The sequence below is a fragment of the Triplophysa rosa genome, unplaced genomic scaffold (assembly GCF_024868665.1).
Source record: "Triplophysa rosa unplaced genomic scaffold, Trosa_1v2 scaffold416_ERROPOS45784, whole genome shotgun sequence".
Lineage (NCBI taxonomy): Eukaryota > Metazoa > Chordata > Actinopteri > Cypriniformes > Nemacheilidae > Triplophysa > Triplophysa rosa.
In genome coordinates, this window is record NW_026634418.1 from 3123 (window position 1) to 19563 (window position 16441).

A 16441-nucleotide genomic window follows, 5' to 3' on the forward strand; every position below is an offset into this window, starting at 1 on the left:
AAAGTGAGATATTTGTCATTCAAATGTAGTGAAGTACAGTAAAAAGTAAACAGAAAAAGTAATACTTAAGTACAAATACTCAAAAAGTGTACTTAAGTACAGTACTCAAGTAAATGTACTTCGTTACCCACCTCTGAACTAAATAAACCACCAAATCAGGGTATTTAGCCTATTATGTACTTTGCAAAGTGCAAACGCCACAAATTGGGTTTTACTAATATAACACGTCCGACTTTAAAACTGCGCAACATGTGCCGCATGGAGAGATGCATCCACGGAGAGACACGTCTGACTTTAAAACTGCGCAACATGTGCCGCACGGAGAGACACATGCACGGAGAGACACGTCTGACTTTAAAACTGCGTACCTCGCGCTGCACGGAGAGACACATGTGACTTTCAAACTGCGCACCTCGTGCAGCACGGAGAGACAAGTGTGACTTTAAAACTGCGTATCTCGTGCAGCACGGAGAGACAAGTGTGACTTTAAAACTGCGCATCTCGTGCAGCACGGAGAGACAAGTGTGACTTTAAAACTGCACATCTCACGCTGCACGAAGAGACGCATCCACGGAGAACCACGTCTGCATTTAAAACTGCACAGCTCATGCTGCACAAAGAGACGCATCTAAAACGGTCATTTTAAAAGGGAAAACGACGCCGTGCTTGATTTATAACTGCGCAGCTCGCAAGTGACGTCACAGACCAACTAATAAATAATTCGATTATTATCGATTTTATCGATTAGTTGTTGCAGACCTAAAGTCCTTACTATTTAATTTAGAGAGTAATTCAACGGTGTGTAATTGTTTTTAACTGGTTTTATGTTGGTTTTCGTAACGTATGTTGTATTTGTTGTCTATTTGTATATGCAAACTCGGCTGGTTACCTTGGACAGGACACTCCTGGAAAAGAGATTTTTAATCTCAGTGAGTCCTTTCCTGCTTAAATAAAGGTATTAACTAAACCTACCATAAAAATTATAGACCCTTCATTTCTTTGTAAGCAGGCAAACTTACAAAATCAGCAGGGGATCAAATAATTATTTCCCTCACTGTATAATGATGATCTGGTCTAACTGCCTTACTTTACCAATATTTAGCCTTCATTATTAGATAATCCACAGTGCTTTTACATACATTGCAAAATGTTTACATACACACAAATATTATGATGTCATAACACAGGTATATAGGTACGGCTGGGCGGAATGACGGCAGAATAAAATGTCAACCGTAAGAGTTTTTCTATTCAGAAATTGCGGAATGTAAATAAGTAGGCGTGGTTAACTCAGCGTTCTGCAAGTTGGGAGTTATGATGAAAAAACATGTAAATTAATGGACCCATAGTAACGTAACAAATCAAATTCTCTTTTGACCTTCTTTAATTCTGTAGTTTCGTAATTCACTCCAGTCCGTGGCTTTCTCTCACCCTCAGTGCTCGTGCAGGGGTGCAGGTATCTGCACGTGCATATTAAAAAAGCTCATTCTCACATATTTCAGAAGTCAGATTGTTTTGTGAAGCTGTTAATAGTTTTAACAAAGTTCAACTTTATGTGAGCCGAGGTGAAACTTGCGTTGAAATGCACGATGATGCTCACAGGGTGAGCGCTTGGACGTGACGCGCCGCAAACCCCCATTTTGGGAGACGAATGTGGAGTCACCAGAGACTCGCAATGCAAAGACAAGCGCGAGAATAAACAAACCTAAAGACAAAGAGTCGCAACACACTAAAAATGCACATCTAATAGAGAGTAAAGAGCGATGAAGACCTACAGTACAGACCCCATGAACACCAGTTTATAACACCAGTCATATACTGTACTCTCATTGTTTCTGCATATATTCATACTTCTTTGTTATACTTGTTGTCTATCTTCCTACTGTATACATATGATAAAGCCAGAAGATAAATAAATAATAAATCTCATTGTCAGAACTTAATTTAATATATTAGTACATTTTCGTAACTTGTCTACATTATAACTATGGTGAGCATTCAAATGAACTGTAATAAGTAAATGAAATTAATCTAAGAAAAATGAGGTGTAAGATATAGAATTATAATGGGAGATTGTTACTGTGAAATATATCGGTACCGTGAAATAAAATTACTCATTCCGTGAAATAGATTTTTGGTCATTCCGTCCACCCCATATACTGTATAGGCTAAAGAAGTATAGGCTATTTATAATATTCATTAATGCCGTTTAGCACATTACTCACTTACATAAGAACGTGAGTCGCGAGGTGCTTGTTACACAAATAATGTTTTACAAATTGACAAATTACTCTTATAGTATAATCATTGACAAAGTCTGCCCGTTTATTCTATGAAAAAATGAAGATGTTAATAAGAAAATATTTGAGAATTGCACTTAAGAATATTCTTAAGAACTACCTATAATTTATCTTTAAAAAGTTCTTATATTTTCTCTTTAAGAACAGTTTTGTGAATCCGGCGTGTGATTTATGGAAGAATCTGATAGAACTGAATTAGTAGAGGTGTGGTAGTGTGTGATGATTGCATATGCTACAGTATGCTGCAAAGTCTTAATATTGTTGCTGCTGGTCTAGGAAAGCATTGTTGCAATCCTGTATGATGGAGAATGTGTACAGTTGTTGATATTGTCCTTCAAGGTTGTGATCATAGTTTGTAACTTGTCAATATAATCCTGTATAAGAAAGAGGTGTCTCCTACACATAGTACCCTATAATTCAAAACTTTATTGTGCGCATGTGTGTGTATGGGGGGGTCCACAAACACTTGTGCCCAGGGTCCTTTGCATTCTTAATCCGGGCCAGAGTGTCATAGATCGTTCCTGGCCTTAAGGCTGAAGACTCTCTCTCTCTCTCTCTCTCTCTCTCTCTCTCTCTCTCTCTCCGCTGGTTGCTGCTTGATCGTATCACGAGTCATGTTCGGTAAAATTTATTCGGCCACTTCACATATTCGGCCGAACACCGAACTTGCGTTTTTTTCTATATTCGGCCGAACATTTTCGGTGGCCGAACATTCGGTGCATCCCTAGTTCAGATTAGACAATTTTGTCAACGGTACACACAACGTTACTACAGAGTTGGGGCGATCTTTGAAGGATTTGGAAAAGTGTCAGCAGTTAGCAGATTCTACTTGGGATCATCACTACCTAGATGTCTGTTTAAGAAAAAAGCACAGTTATCTGATCTACTCAAACATAGAACACAAGGAGCTCTCGTCCGGTTAAGATTTTAAAGTGTCAATCAAATGGATGCACCGTCTAAATACTTTTTCAGCCTACAGGAGAAGAATGGCCAAAGACGTTTTATTCAGGCTCTGCGTTCTGCGGGCTGTTAGTAGACCCTGTAGACATCCGAAGAAGAGCAGTCAGCTTTTTTCGGAACCTTTACAGAAGTGAGCTTAATGTAGAGAGCAGGCAGGAAAACGTCTTCGATGCCTTACCCCAGATGTAAAAAAAGCTCTCTCCAGCCCTCTGAGTTTGGGAGAGTTGCATAAGGCCCTCCTGGGCATGGAGTCTGGGAGAGCTCCTGGAGTTGATGGTCTTCCGGTTCATTTCTTTAAAGCGTTTTGGTCTGAGTTGGGAGTAGATTTATTGCAGGTACAGAATGACAGGTTGTTGAAGGGTAGGCTGCCGTTGAGTTACAGTAGAGCGATAATCACTCTCATACCAAAACAGGGGGATCTCACTGACATTAAATGCTCGCGTCCCGTCTCACTTATTTTCAGTGATTACAAATTGTTTTCCAAATCGTTGTCAAACAGTTTGGCTAAAGTGATGACCTTGTCATCCATCCGAACCAGACCTTTTGTGTTCCAGATAGATCTATCTTTGATAACATTTTAGAGTTATCAAATTTGTCTAATTTGGATTTTGGTCTGATTTCATTGGACCAAGAAACGGCATTTGATAGGGTTGAGCACACGTATTTGTGGAGAACAATGTCGGCCATTGGTTTTTGCCAAAAATTCGTAGATACAGTATGATCAAAGGACTATAGTTTAAGTTGGGAGTGTGCTGAAGATAAATGGCGGCTTATGTACTCCCTTTCAGGTTAACAGGGGATTTGTCTGGAATGCTATAATCTTTAGCCATTGAGCCTTTGTTACACCAGTTAAGATTAAATATACATGGTCTATCTTTACCCAATTGTACCTGTCAGCCTACACTGATGATGTGATGGCTGTTATTAATGGACAAAGTGATTTACAGGTTCTGTTTAGATTAATTGAAGAATTTATGCTGTTGTCTTCTGCTAAAATTAACTGGGCAAAATGTGAGACATTTCTAGTTGGTCAATGGACTGGTGGCAAACCAGTTCTGCCTTAATGGGCTGGTCTGGCGAAAAGGAGGTCTTAAAAATTTGGGAGTTTTTCTAGCTGATGGGACCCAACAGAAAAACTGGGAAGGGGTCCTTGATAAAATTAAGTTGTCTTGATAAATGGAAATGGTTGACTCCAAATATGTCCTATAGGGGACCGTACCCTTGTTGTAAATAATTTGGTTGCATCCTCCCTTTGGCACCAGCTGGCTTGTGTTTATCCTCCAATTCAACTGTTAGCTAAGATTCAAACCAATCTCATGGACTTCTTCTGGGACAATCTGCACTGGGTGCCACAGTGTTCTATATCTGCCCAAGGAGGACAAGGACTAATACACTTTCAAAGCAGAACTGCTCCCTTTTGGCTTCAGTTTCTACAAAGATTTTTTGATGGTTCGCCTGATTTTAGTTGGAGAGCTGTTGCTTGCGCTATACTCCAAAACTACGGAAGTCTTAGGTTAGACAAACATATTTTTTTGCTGAACCCTTTGAAAATTGACTTATTTAAAGTGCCATCATTCTACAGAAACCTTCTTAAGCTGTGGGGAATGTTTCATATTCAGAAGGCCGAAAGTTCATGTTTGCTCTACTGCTTGCTAGAAGAACCTCTGGTACTTGGAGCTCGTCTAGATGAAGCTAACAACTGCAATCTACATAGACTTAGTTCTGCACTTCAAAAATCCAGAATTACCACTTTCGGATAGATGAGACAGACTTATGGCCATGAGATAACGTTAAAGTGTATAATATCATTGATGCATTTGCTGGACGAATACATACAAGGATTTGTATCACTATACTGCTAATCAGAAACTGTAAAATATGTATATTTAATGACGATTATTATACGTATTTTCCTTTGAGTTAAACTAATTCCCTGACTGAAATTGATGTTTTAAATAACTAATTTCATGGATGTTATCTTGATAGATCTGGTGGAGAATCATATTTGGTGAGCTAAGTTCATCACTATTTTAACAACAGCTAAAACCGCTACAATATTAAAGGTTGAGTAGGCAATCCTTTCCAAAAACTGTTTTTGTCATGCTAGTTGGATGTCTCTTAACATCCTGATAGTAATCAATAAGTAAAGTGATACATTGTGTTTTTATAATTATATATCGTCTGTGAAAGGCGAAGGACCATAAAACGTTTGAGATGTGTCCATTTTCAGTCAATGTATTTTGCATCCCACTGCGTACTTTACTACACATTGTCATAAATAAACTTTAAATACAAAATCTTACTAACCACTCTTGTTAAATGGTCTAAGCACGTTTGTGTTCTGAGGTGTTTTGAGTGACTGATTTGATGGGTTCAGACAGTGAGTCTCATGAGTTCAGTGTTTGACATATGAGTTGTTTCAACAAAATTAACCTGTTCGAATGAGTCATTACGTCGCGACTTTAGCGGACATTGACGCGCTGTTTTTCACAGCTGTTAGGACATTGCAAAAGATGGAAGTTAACACAAAAAACACTTCATTGGCTAGGATTTTTCCTTTGTCAGCTGCATGCGTGAAACACTTGTCAAGGAAGAAAAGGCAAGATGCTTTTGAGCACATTCACACCCAGCTGTAATTCATTTAAAAAATATTCTCTGATTGCGCCACGTGAATACACTTTTGATTAAAGTGTGAGGGAGAGAGACAGTTCAGAAACCGATGTGTTCAACTTCGTTATGCGCTGCGCAGAACGATTGGTAAATGACATCAATGTTCCATGAGAGAGTTCCATGAGAGAGAAAAGCATATGTGCATATAAAAGCTAGTGCTTTTATGCCGTTCGGTCTGCGCAACACCGAATGAAGTCAAACACACAGTTTGGATACAGAGGGAGTGCACAAGCTCTCTGCTCGCTCTTTCCTGCAATTATCACAATCGCTTCATTCACCACTCAAAAATCACATTAAATGTTAAAATAAACTTTAAATCTTGCTTTTTACCTATAAATTCCTACATGGTTTAGTTCCTCTGTACTTGAATGAACTCCTTTTGTATTACAGTCCTTCACGTGCATTATGCTCTCAGGTGTCCTGTCAGTTGGTAATACCTAGAATTTCAAAATCAAGTGCAGGTGGTAGATCCTTTTCCTATCGAGCGCCTAAACTTTGGAACAGTCTTCCCTGCACTGTCCGGGAGGCAGACACACTCTGTCAGTTTAAATCTAGACTAAAGATGCATCTTTTTAATCTTGCATACACTACACTTCCATAATATAAATCCTCTGAGGGTTTAGGCTGCATTAGTTAGATCAACCGGAACCAGGAACACTTCCAACAACAACTGATGTACTTGTTACATCAAAGAGTGCAGAACAGTACTCTACTCTCAGATGTCTTGTCTCATTGCTCCAAGGTTACCACAGCGGGCAGGATGCAGTTCATGCCCAGACCTGATGGTAGAGCGGAGAATGGGAAGCGGCGACCTGACAAGAGCTGAGATGATAGAGCTGGATAAAGAAAGACGCAGCGACTTGACACGTCTTCACTACAAAATTTCAAATGCTATTAGATTATTAATGATAATCTTAAATCTATAATTTACCTTATTACTATTTTTTTTATTTAGCCATGTTGTGCAAGCACTGTCCAGCTTGTGCAGAGGCAGCAGCTTTTGCCAGAGGGGAACTGGAATCCCCTGGTTGGGCCTGGGTTCTCCTTAGGTTTTTTTTCTCCATTGGAGTTTTGGGTTCCTCGCCACCATTTGCATACTGTTTTGCACTATTTGCCTGGCCGGGGGCTGCTTTAGAATTAGAATTTTAAAGTTTTACTTAATATTGCATATAGGAATTTATAGTCTCTCCTTTATCTTAGTAGTAGACAATTCTTTTTATTAAGTTTTCAAAAAACAAAAACCAACAATCACATCGACACATCACATTACAAACACAATGAAAAAAGAAAATAGGGGTGGGTCTAGATGGGGAGCGTGTATCTGGTGCTTGTAGTGAATCCATGTTCAAAATATGAAAGGAAAGGACTTTTCACTCCATACTGGCTCTGTTGATAGAGCCATGCAGGGAATACCGCAATACCGCAATATTTTCTCTAACTGTAAATATGCCATGACGCTTTCTACCCACTTGCTATGCGTTGGTGATTTGTTCGACTTCTAATGCAACAGTATAAGCCTTCTAGCCAACATAGAAAAGAAAGCCAGTGCATCTGATTGACCTGGTGGTAGTGTAAGGTTCTCAGGTGTCACACCAAATATTGCTAATATTGGATCCGGTTCTATCTCCTTTTCACACATATACGAGAAAGTCTCAAACACAGCAGACCAAAGTGGTCCTAGAACTGGACATGTCCAAAACGTATGACTCTGTGACATCTACAACACGTCGGGTCTGTTCCTGGGAATATTTTTGCCAGCTTAATTCTAGAGAGGTGCAGCCTATTGATTATTTTTAACTGCAGTAATCCATGTCTGACACAAATAGATGTTGAATGAATTTGCTTAACTGCTAACCGCCAATTTTCTTCAGAGACTTCACACCCAAAATCCTCTTCCCATTGTGCATTTAATAAATCTAAAGATGGAGATGCCGCTCTTTGGATCAGACTGTACACTATTGATATCAAACCTCGCTCAGATATACTCGGATAAAAGAGTTCCTCGATCCAACTGTGAGGAGGAGGGGTCGAAAGGGCATTAAAATATATTTTTACTAGACTTCGCACCTGTAAATAAATATAAAAATTAGATTTGGGGATATCAAATGCTTTCGTCATATGTTCAAAGGAAATAAAACTACCGCTTTGGAAAAATCTCTTACACATCTGAGTCCTTTTTTAGACCATGCCTGAAACGCATGATCGATTAAAGATGGTGGATAAGCCCATAACTTCAAAGAACTATTCACCAGCGGGTTACTTGTCAGATATTTTCTATTGAGTGGTAGTGGGGCACAGAGCGTCGACAGCGAGACTGGCCTACAAGAAGCCTGTTCCATCTCCACCCAAACAGGTTCATTACCCTGGTTCAAATGTTCTGCCCAGTGAATAAGCTTATCAATATTGCATGCCCAATAATAATACATAAAGTTTGGCATTGCCAGTCCGCCTTCATCTTTCTGTCTTTCCAAAAATGCTTTCCTGATTCTCGGGATGCTTTTATTCCATATAAAGGAAGAGAGATGTTTGTCTAGCTCTTTAAAAAAAGATCTGAGGATAAACAATGGGGCATTTTAAATAAAAACCTTGGAAGGACTGCCATCTTAATTACGTTTATTCTGCCTGCTAGTGAAATAAGTAATAAGGACCATCGATTTAAATCTGTTTTTGTTTTTTCCATAATTGCATTGTAATTACCTCTAAATAGTTATTTATATGTACTTATCACTGAAATTCCGAAATACTTGAATGAGTCATAAGTTATTTTAAATGAATTGAAAACTGCCTTGCCTTTCTGTTAATTGGAAATAATATACTTTTATTAAAATGTATTTTTATCCTGATATTTCACCAAAACGATTTATAGTTCTATCACTTTAGGTATGGACATGTCTGGGTTGGTTACATATACTATAAGATCGTCCGCATATAGTGAAATCTTGTGGGTGCTCCCACCTCTATTTATACCCAGAAAATCTTCCTCTTTTCTTAAAGCTATAGTAAGGTTCTATCGCTTTATTAAAGAAAAGTGGAGACAGAGGACAGCCCGGTCTCGTACCCCTATGTAAACAGAAATAGTCTGATATTACCCTATTAGTTCTTATACAGGCCGTTGGATGTGCATAGAGTATACTGATCCAGGTGCGAAAACTAGATCCAAAACCAAAGTTTTCGAGGGCTGTGAACAAATACTCATATTCAATATGATCAAGAGCTTAATGCGCATCTAATGATAACAGCACCTCTGGTAAGCGTGAGCTGTCTTGTGAATACAATATATTAAATAACCTTCGTAAATTACTTGAGAGTTGCCTTCCAGCTATGAATCCGGTTTGGTCTTTATGTATAATGGACTGCATGACAGGATTCAGCCTCATTGCCAAGATCTTAGCTAATATCTTGTAGTCATTTGAAAGCAAACTTATAGGGCGATATGAGTCACATTTTTGCAGATCTTTACCTTTTTTGTGTATGAAAAATCATAGCCTGCGACATCGTAGGTGGTAGTAGTTTTTGTTCCATTATTTCCATAACCATTTCAGAATTGGGGACAATTTAGGTGAAAATTTCTTATAAAATTCAATTATAAACCCGTCGGGGCCATGCACTTTGCCACTTTTCATTAGTTTAATAGCTTGTTCTACCTCAGCTATTGATATGGATTGTTCAAGATTGATTGTATCTTGTTCACTGATAGTAGGTACACAGCAAAATTGCCGGTGTGAAAGGAACACCCACAGTGTCACATTTAACACCGGAAAAGTGTCTATATGTGTCCACACTATGGGGTGTAAATGTTACACTTTTGATAGTGTTAACTTTTTTACACCCAATTAATGTAACTTTAACACCCAATTCATGAAACTTTAACACCAAGTGTTGTTAAATGCAAAACCACCTCAACACTAGTCAATGTTATTTTTGCACTACACTGGTGTTAGCATACAAATACAGTGTTAAAAATGAACACTCCTCTTTTTACATCAACACCAGTGTAATGTAAATTCAACAATGGTGAGTGTTCAAAATACTAATTATTGGCAGTACTTTCGTTGCTTTGAATAGTATTTCTGTTAATACTCAAGTGATTGCAAAAAGGACAAATGTTAGCAAGTACTACAAAACCTCTTTTTATTGAAGTACACCAGATTTAACATTCACAATCAAATACATAATTTACTGCATATTAAAAAAAACTACAATATCTCAATCGCCTATCACAATAATATAAACATTGTCCATCAGGTCTATTATCATACGCTCAAAAAAGAAAATGGTAAAAATAGTAACCACCTCAATACATACTTAAATACACTGCAGTTACGATACTGAATAAACATGCTTGCTTATTCATCTTACAGAAATCAGACATTTCATTTTCAACAGCAAAGCAAACATTATTCAGTTCCATAGTTATCAACCCAAGATATAGTAGAAAAAGATGACACACACAAAGTTTTAGTGTAGTTTTAGTTTAAAACTACCTTCCAGACTGAGATTTCATTAACGGGGCCAAACTAAAATCTTTTAAAATAAAAACTCAAACAATAATCTATACCCTGTTAATACAGTAAAGAATACAATGTTCAGTAAGTATTAGACAAGGCCTAAATAGCATTTAGGCCAAGAAGAATTAAGAACAGGGTCATTGCATGATCATGAGGATGACAAGTTCTTCCATTGCACTAAATGTTCTGAAATAAGGTTGAACCTCAATTTTGAATTCTCACTTTAGTTTTCATAACCCCTTGGACTTCAATTCCATGCACGGTTATTAGAATAAATGTGTAAAAACTGAACAAGGCCTCACCATAAGACACAGCAAAGACAAAGAGTGCCTTAAAGAGTTTGTCCAAGGCTGCAGCAGGGGCCTGGATCATGCAGGGGACTCTTTCTGGTCCAGGATGATGTAGAACTTCCGGATGCTACATTTCCCCAACGTAGAGAAGGAAGGTCTGGGTCAATCCAACTCGCTCAATGGGCATATTAATCCTCATCCCCACCTGTGTGTACATAGCAAAACATTTTAAAGAGTGTTTTTATTCAGATATTCTAGGTGTCATTTAACACAAAAGTTTCCCTTCCTTAAACGTAGGTGGGGCACGTGTACAAGTCTTAAAGATTGGTAATATTTTACAGTGAGCTTCAATATATATTTGAAAACAATTACATGTTTTTACAACATGTTAATCTTAAAACAAGTTTCTAAAATTACAAAGTGCATTCTTCCTTCATTGTTAATTAACCAATGTTCATTTACACAATATTAGAATATATTACTATATTTCTGTTAAAATCAACGTATCAAAATATGTATCAACCTGTACATAATGAAGAGAGAGAGAGACAATGCAAGAACATACAAACTAACTGCGGACTAAAACAAATCTAAAAACAAGTACCTTCATAAACTTCACAGCATGATCTGGGCAGTTTCACCGTTTACAGTTTGAGGCAAGAGATGAAAGGAGCAAGAGAGCTGCCACATCACTGTTCCATCCTAGCAGAATAAACACACACACAACCCATGGGTATACAGTTCAACTTCAAACCATTGAAAAATCTATGAATACTTACCATAATCAGACTGCTGCTGACCAGATAAAAGGTTGTTAACATGTGCAACATGTCATAGGTTTTGATGGTCAGCAATTATTTTGGATGTTCCTGTAAAACGTTTCCATTTTTCAAATAATTCTGTCTGAGATGAGATGTCATCACCAAAGAGAGCCTTATATATTACCAAAGATTGTCAATCTGTTAAAGAAAAAAATATGTTAACGTTAAATATACACACACTTGGAATATTAAAAACATTGTATTCAAATATTTTATATTCTCAGTATTTTAACAGTTCTTACTGAGAAAGTGCATTGATGTACTGCATACTTGTATATCCAGACATGGTGGGATCCTCCTAACACAGCATAACAAAAGGAAACATTACAGATAGAACTGAACTGTGATCAAATATCAGTGATGTGCTAGATGCTCTGTATATTTACATTAATAAAATGAACATGAGTATTCTGTCACTTATAACTCACCCTCAGATTGTTCCAAACCTGTATAATTTAATTTGTTCTGCTAAACACAGAGAAAGATATTTGGAAGAATGTAAGTAACCAAACAGATCTCATCCCCCATTTACTGCCATAGTAGGGAAAATAAATACTATGGGAGTCAATGGGGGATGAGACCTGTTTGGTTACTGGCATTCTTCCGAATATCTTCTTTTGTGTTTAGCAGAACAAAGAAATGTATACAGGTTTGGAACAATCTGAGGTTGAGTAAACGATGACAAAAACCTAAAACTAAAATATTCCAGCTTTCAATATTAAAGCTTACATCTTTTGACACATTACTGGTGATTATTCTAAAAGCAGTCTTTTGCAAGCATTTGAAGAGTGTACAATTACTGTGAGGTCTGAACTTTGATTCTACCAATGAAAATTATGACTCAGGGCATCCATCAGGATCCAGAGAACTCTGCCTCAGCTTGGAGGACATCATCTTTAAATCAAAAACAGGTGGACTCTCAATAAGATAGCATAAGCATTCAACAATATTCAAAATAATAAAAACTCCTATCCATGCTAACTTTAAGATGCTATTATCAAGTATTCAGCAATAAGACTTAGGGATGATTGGCAGCAAGTCATGTGAGTTTCCATACAAAATATGGAAAAAAATCCTAAATGTTCTCACAAACTCACCAAAAATATCAGCATCCACATCAACTCAGATCATTTATCATTCAGATAAGATAACATAAGAGTGAACTTAAATAGTAGTTAAATACAAAGTAAGAGATGCAAATAAGAAGTTTAATTTTAACATTAACACATACAGTTACATACTTTAACATGCAACATGAATACAACAACGAAAGTAGTATGTAATCTTACCTCGAAGAATGAATTTATAGAATTTACACAGTCGTTTTTCATAGAGATTCGGATCCATTTCGGGTGTCCACTGCACTCCGCCTAAACCAGCATTTTTTTCGGAATAAAACACTCGTTGTTAGGATTTGAACGTAGTAGTTATGTTCATTTAATCTACTTGTAACTAAACTAGCACATGATACTAGGGATGCACCGATCCGATACTCTGGATCGGATTTGGCTCCGATCCATACCTTTTTGAAAGGATCGGGTATCGATCATGCGCGAGTCAGCACGACCGATCCAAATCCGATACCAAATTACCAGCGATTGTTGAACGGGGAACTGTATTTAAGTAAATAGAAAACATTCGTTTATTTGGGGAAAAATGCATATAATTAAATACTTAGAAATATATTTTGCATAATCGTCTGACAGGCAAGTTTAGCGGGTAGACCTTTCAGGACCCAACGTTATGCCTATATGGTAATTTACTTCAGTGCGTTAAAGATGTCGCAGATTTGGAAATATTTCACGCTTGAAACAACAGAAAGCAGCACAGCAAATTGTAACATTTGCAAAACCAGTGTTTCAAGAGGTGGAAGTACTGTTGCGCGTTACAATACAACAAATTTAATCAAACATCTTCAGAAGCATCACGGAAAAGATCATGAAGAGTTTGCACAAGCGAAACGCAAAAAGGACGAATCAAAGCAGCAGACCTTGCAGGAAGCGTTTCAAAGGCAAGAAAAACTTCATAAAGACAACAAAAAATCTGTTAAAATCACAGAAAAAGTTGTGGAATTTATTGTTCTAGATAATCAGCCTCACTCTGTTGTGGAAAATGTAGGCTTCCGTCGCCTAATGGAACATCTAGAACCGCGATACAGTTTAGCATCGCGTAAATACATTTCTGAAACAGCTTTGCCTGAGTTGTATTCTAGAGTGTCCTCGCATGTTGCGGACCAGTTAAAAGATGTAAAGTCTTTGAGCTTCACTACGTATATTTGGAGCTCCGACGTGTGCCCCATGACCCTTTTGAGTTTAACCGCGCATTGGGTGAATTCTGGTTATGCTTTGCAGAGTGCTGTGCTACATGCTAAAGAGTTGCGAGGGCCACACACAAGCAGCGTGATTTCAGCTTCAATCAAAGAAATGATGGATGGATGGAAAATCCCTCTTTCCAAAGTACATGCAATTTTGAGGGACAATGCCAGTGACGTGAAGAAGGCAATTAAAGATTTGGGGGTCCCTAGTTTGAGGTGTGTCGCGCATTCATTGCAGCTTGTAATTAATGAGGGGCTTCTGTCGCAACGGAGCGTAAGCGATGCCCTGCAGGTGCGAGAAAGATTGTGGGGCACTTCAAACATTCCCCATCATCGTACTCTTCATTGGAGGATATTCAGCGCGAACTTCACTTGCCTGTGAAACGTCTACAGCAAGATGTCAAAACCCGATGGAACAGTACGTTTGACATGATTCAGAGTATGCTTGAACAGAAGCGTGCTTTAAGTGCATTCGCTGCCGACCACGAGCTGCCCGCAACACTGACAGCAAACCAATGGGGATTGCTGGAGAAGACCGTGATTGTACTGTCACCATTCGAAGACCTTACCAGAGCCATAAACTCATCCCAATCTTCCACGGCGGATGTTATTCCAGCAATTGTGGTTTTGAAATGTCTGCTATCTCAGGAGAGAGACACCGACAGCGGGATTAAAACAATGAAAAGTACTCTACTACAAGCGGTCAATGAAAGACTCTGTAACATTGAGGATGAGCCACTTTTCTCCGTTGCCACTTTGCTTGACCCACGGTGCAAAGACAGGTAGGTCAATAGCTTTACTTATTATGGATTATTATTTTGTTTTATTTAAAAAAATATGCAGGTAATTTTAGGTTAAATTTTTATCGTTGTTATTGCTGCATTCAATTTCAAATAAAGTTAAACTGGAGGGTTATTTATTGCAGAGTCAGACAAAAACGATTTTTTATTTTGAATCCTTTTGAGCAACAACGCAATTTTTCAGAATGCAGTGCTGTCAATTTACAAAAACTGACACGATAACAAACGTCTAAGAATTTTTTTTTAAGAATTTTTTTAAATGGCTGTTACGTTTAACCATTATAAAGAACGAAATAAGACACATTAGACTGGGTAAACTAAAACGGCGTGGTTCAAAAAATTCTCTCAAGCGTTTTTTGAATAAATAGAATATTTTAATTGTAACCTTAAGAAATACACAACTTCGTTATTAATTTGTTTGTTTGTTTATTCAATTATATTTTAGATATTTTATTTTAAAGTTCACTTTCATTTCAAGTTGTCTGTTATTGCGGCATTAGTTTTTATAGTAAAATACCGGTCTTTTTCATATTCGGCCTATACGTTCTGCAATGAAGTTAATCCAGAGGGTGATATATTGCTGACAAGACAGAATTTCATTTGCAGTTTTATTTTCATCACAGACCAAAATAAATCAAATATTTTAATTACAATAGTGAGAAATACACACATTTAGTTTGAGTTTATTGATTGATTTAATTTGGTTTTGATTCTTTCTTTGTAGGATAATTGTTTGATTGAAAGATTTTTGTTCCTATTTTTATCACAGCCAGCAACTGCCAACATTAAAATACATTTTCTGTGTAATGTTTGTATAATAGACCATTTCCTCTGTTTTGCTTTAGATACTTTACCAGTGCAGATGCTGTCATTCATGCAAAAAATGCACTGACAAAAGAGGCTGAAAAGATCGAAGATACACTGAGGACAGCAACTACTGCAGCAGGTCCAGCAGAGGTATCTCATATGGAAGCAAGTGGGTCAAGTGGACACACAAGCAACAGCACCTTCACAATGATGTTTGATGAAGTTCTCCAGGACCAACAAGAATCTGCAGGAGGGATAGCTACCACTAATGCCCTTAATCAAATACAAACATATCTGACAGAGCCAATTACACCCCGATCTGATAGCCCATTCTGTTACTGGGCAGTGAATCATGTTCGTTTCCCTGCCCTTGCTGCTACTGCATCAGTGTTTCTCTCTGCCCCCTGTGCCAGTGTTGAGAGCGAAAGACTGTTTAGCACTGCATCCAACATTGTAGATGAAAGACGGAACCGACTTCTAGTCGAAAGAGCAGAAATGCTAATATTCCTAAAAAAAAACCTGTCATTGCTGTTTAACCTTAAAACAGATAATGTCACTTGAAGTCTATACTTAAACACAGTTGTTGTGTTGATATTTTTGTACTATTTTTCATGTGTACATATTTTTGTCTACAAACGTATATGTTCATACGTACGTTTTTGATTTAAGATTCACAAAATGTAGATTGTCATTTGGATGACTCCAGATAGCTTGATTTAATTTAATTTATTTCAATTTCAAATTTTGCAGTATTTTACAAGAAATAAAAGAAATTGCACAGTTTTCTTAATAAAGATGTTCGTCATACTGTGTATATTATTTATCTTAGTTTTTATGTATTTCATGAATCTACAAAGCTTGACTTTAAGCAGATTAATTTTAATGACTGTGTGAGTTACAGACATTCTAAACCTTAAAATGTAAACAATAACTGATATCGGATTTGGATCGGTATCGGCAGATATTTGTAA

General features: G+C 37.4%; 1 protein-coding gene and 1 long non-coding RNA gene across 4 annotated transcripts; one reads left to right on the forward strand and one right to left on the reverse strand.

Moving 5' to 3' along the window:
* Positions 1 to 9968: 9968 nt before the first annotated feature.
* LOC130550739 (uncharacterized) lies at positions 9969 to 12948 on the reverse strand. 2 transcript variants are annotated; one of them, XR_008962485.1, is made up of 6 exons: positions 12839 to 12948; positions 12375 to 12443; positions 11792 to 11847; positions 11508 to 11687; positions 11333 to 11430; positions 9969 to 10933 (listed from the first exon to the last, which is right to left on the reverse strand). It is a non-coding gene; the product is annotated as an uncharacterized LOC130550739 (long non-coding RNA). The 2 variants fall into 2 exon arrangements; XR_008962486.1 differs by having other exon boundaries at positions 12350 to 12443.
* Positions 12910 to 16211, forward strand: LOC130550738 (zinc finger BED domain-containing protein 4-like). 2 transcript variants are annotated; one of them, XR_008962484.1, is made up of 2 exons: positions 12910 to 14645; positions 15509 to 16211. XR_008962484.1 is itself a non-coding variant. In XM_057328240.1 (2 exons), exons 1-2 carry the CDS (start codon positions 14293 to 14295, stop codon positions 16029 to 16031), a joined length of 876 nt encoding a protein of 291 aa, XP_057184223.1. In that variant the 3' UTR covers positions 16032 to 16211. The 2 variants fall into 2 exon arrangements, 1 of the variants encoding a protein (XP_057184223.1); XM_057328240.1 differs by having other exon boundaries at positions 14293 to 14645.
* The last annotated feature ends 230 nt before the right edge of the window (positions 16212 to 16441 follow it).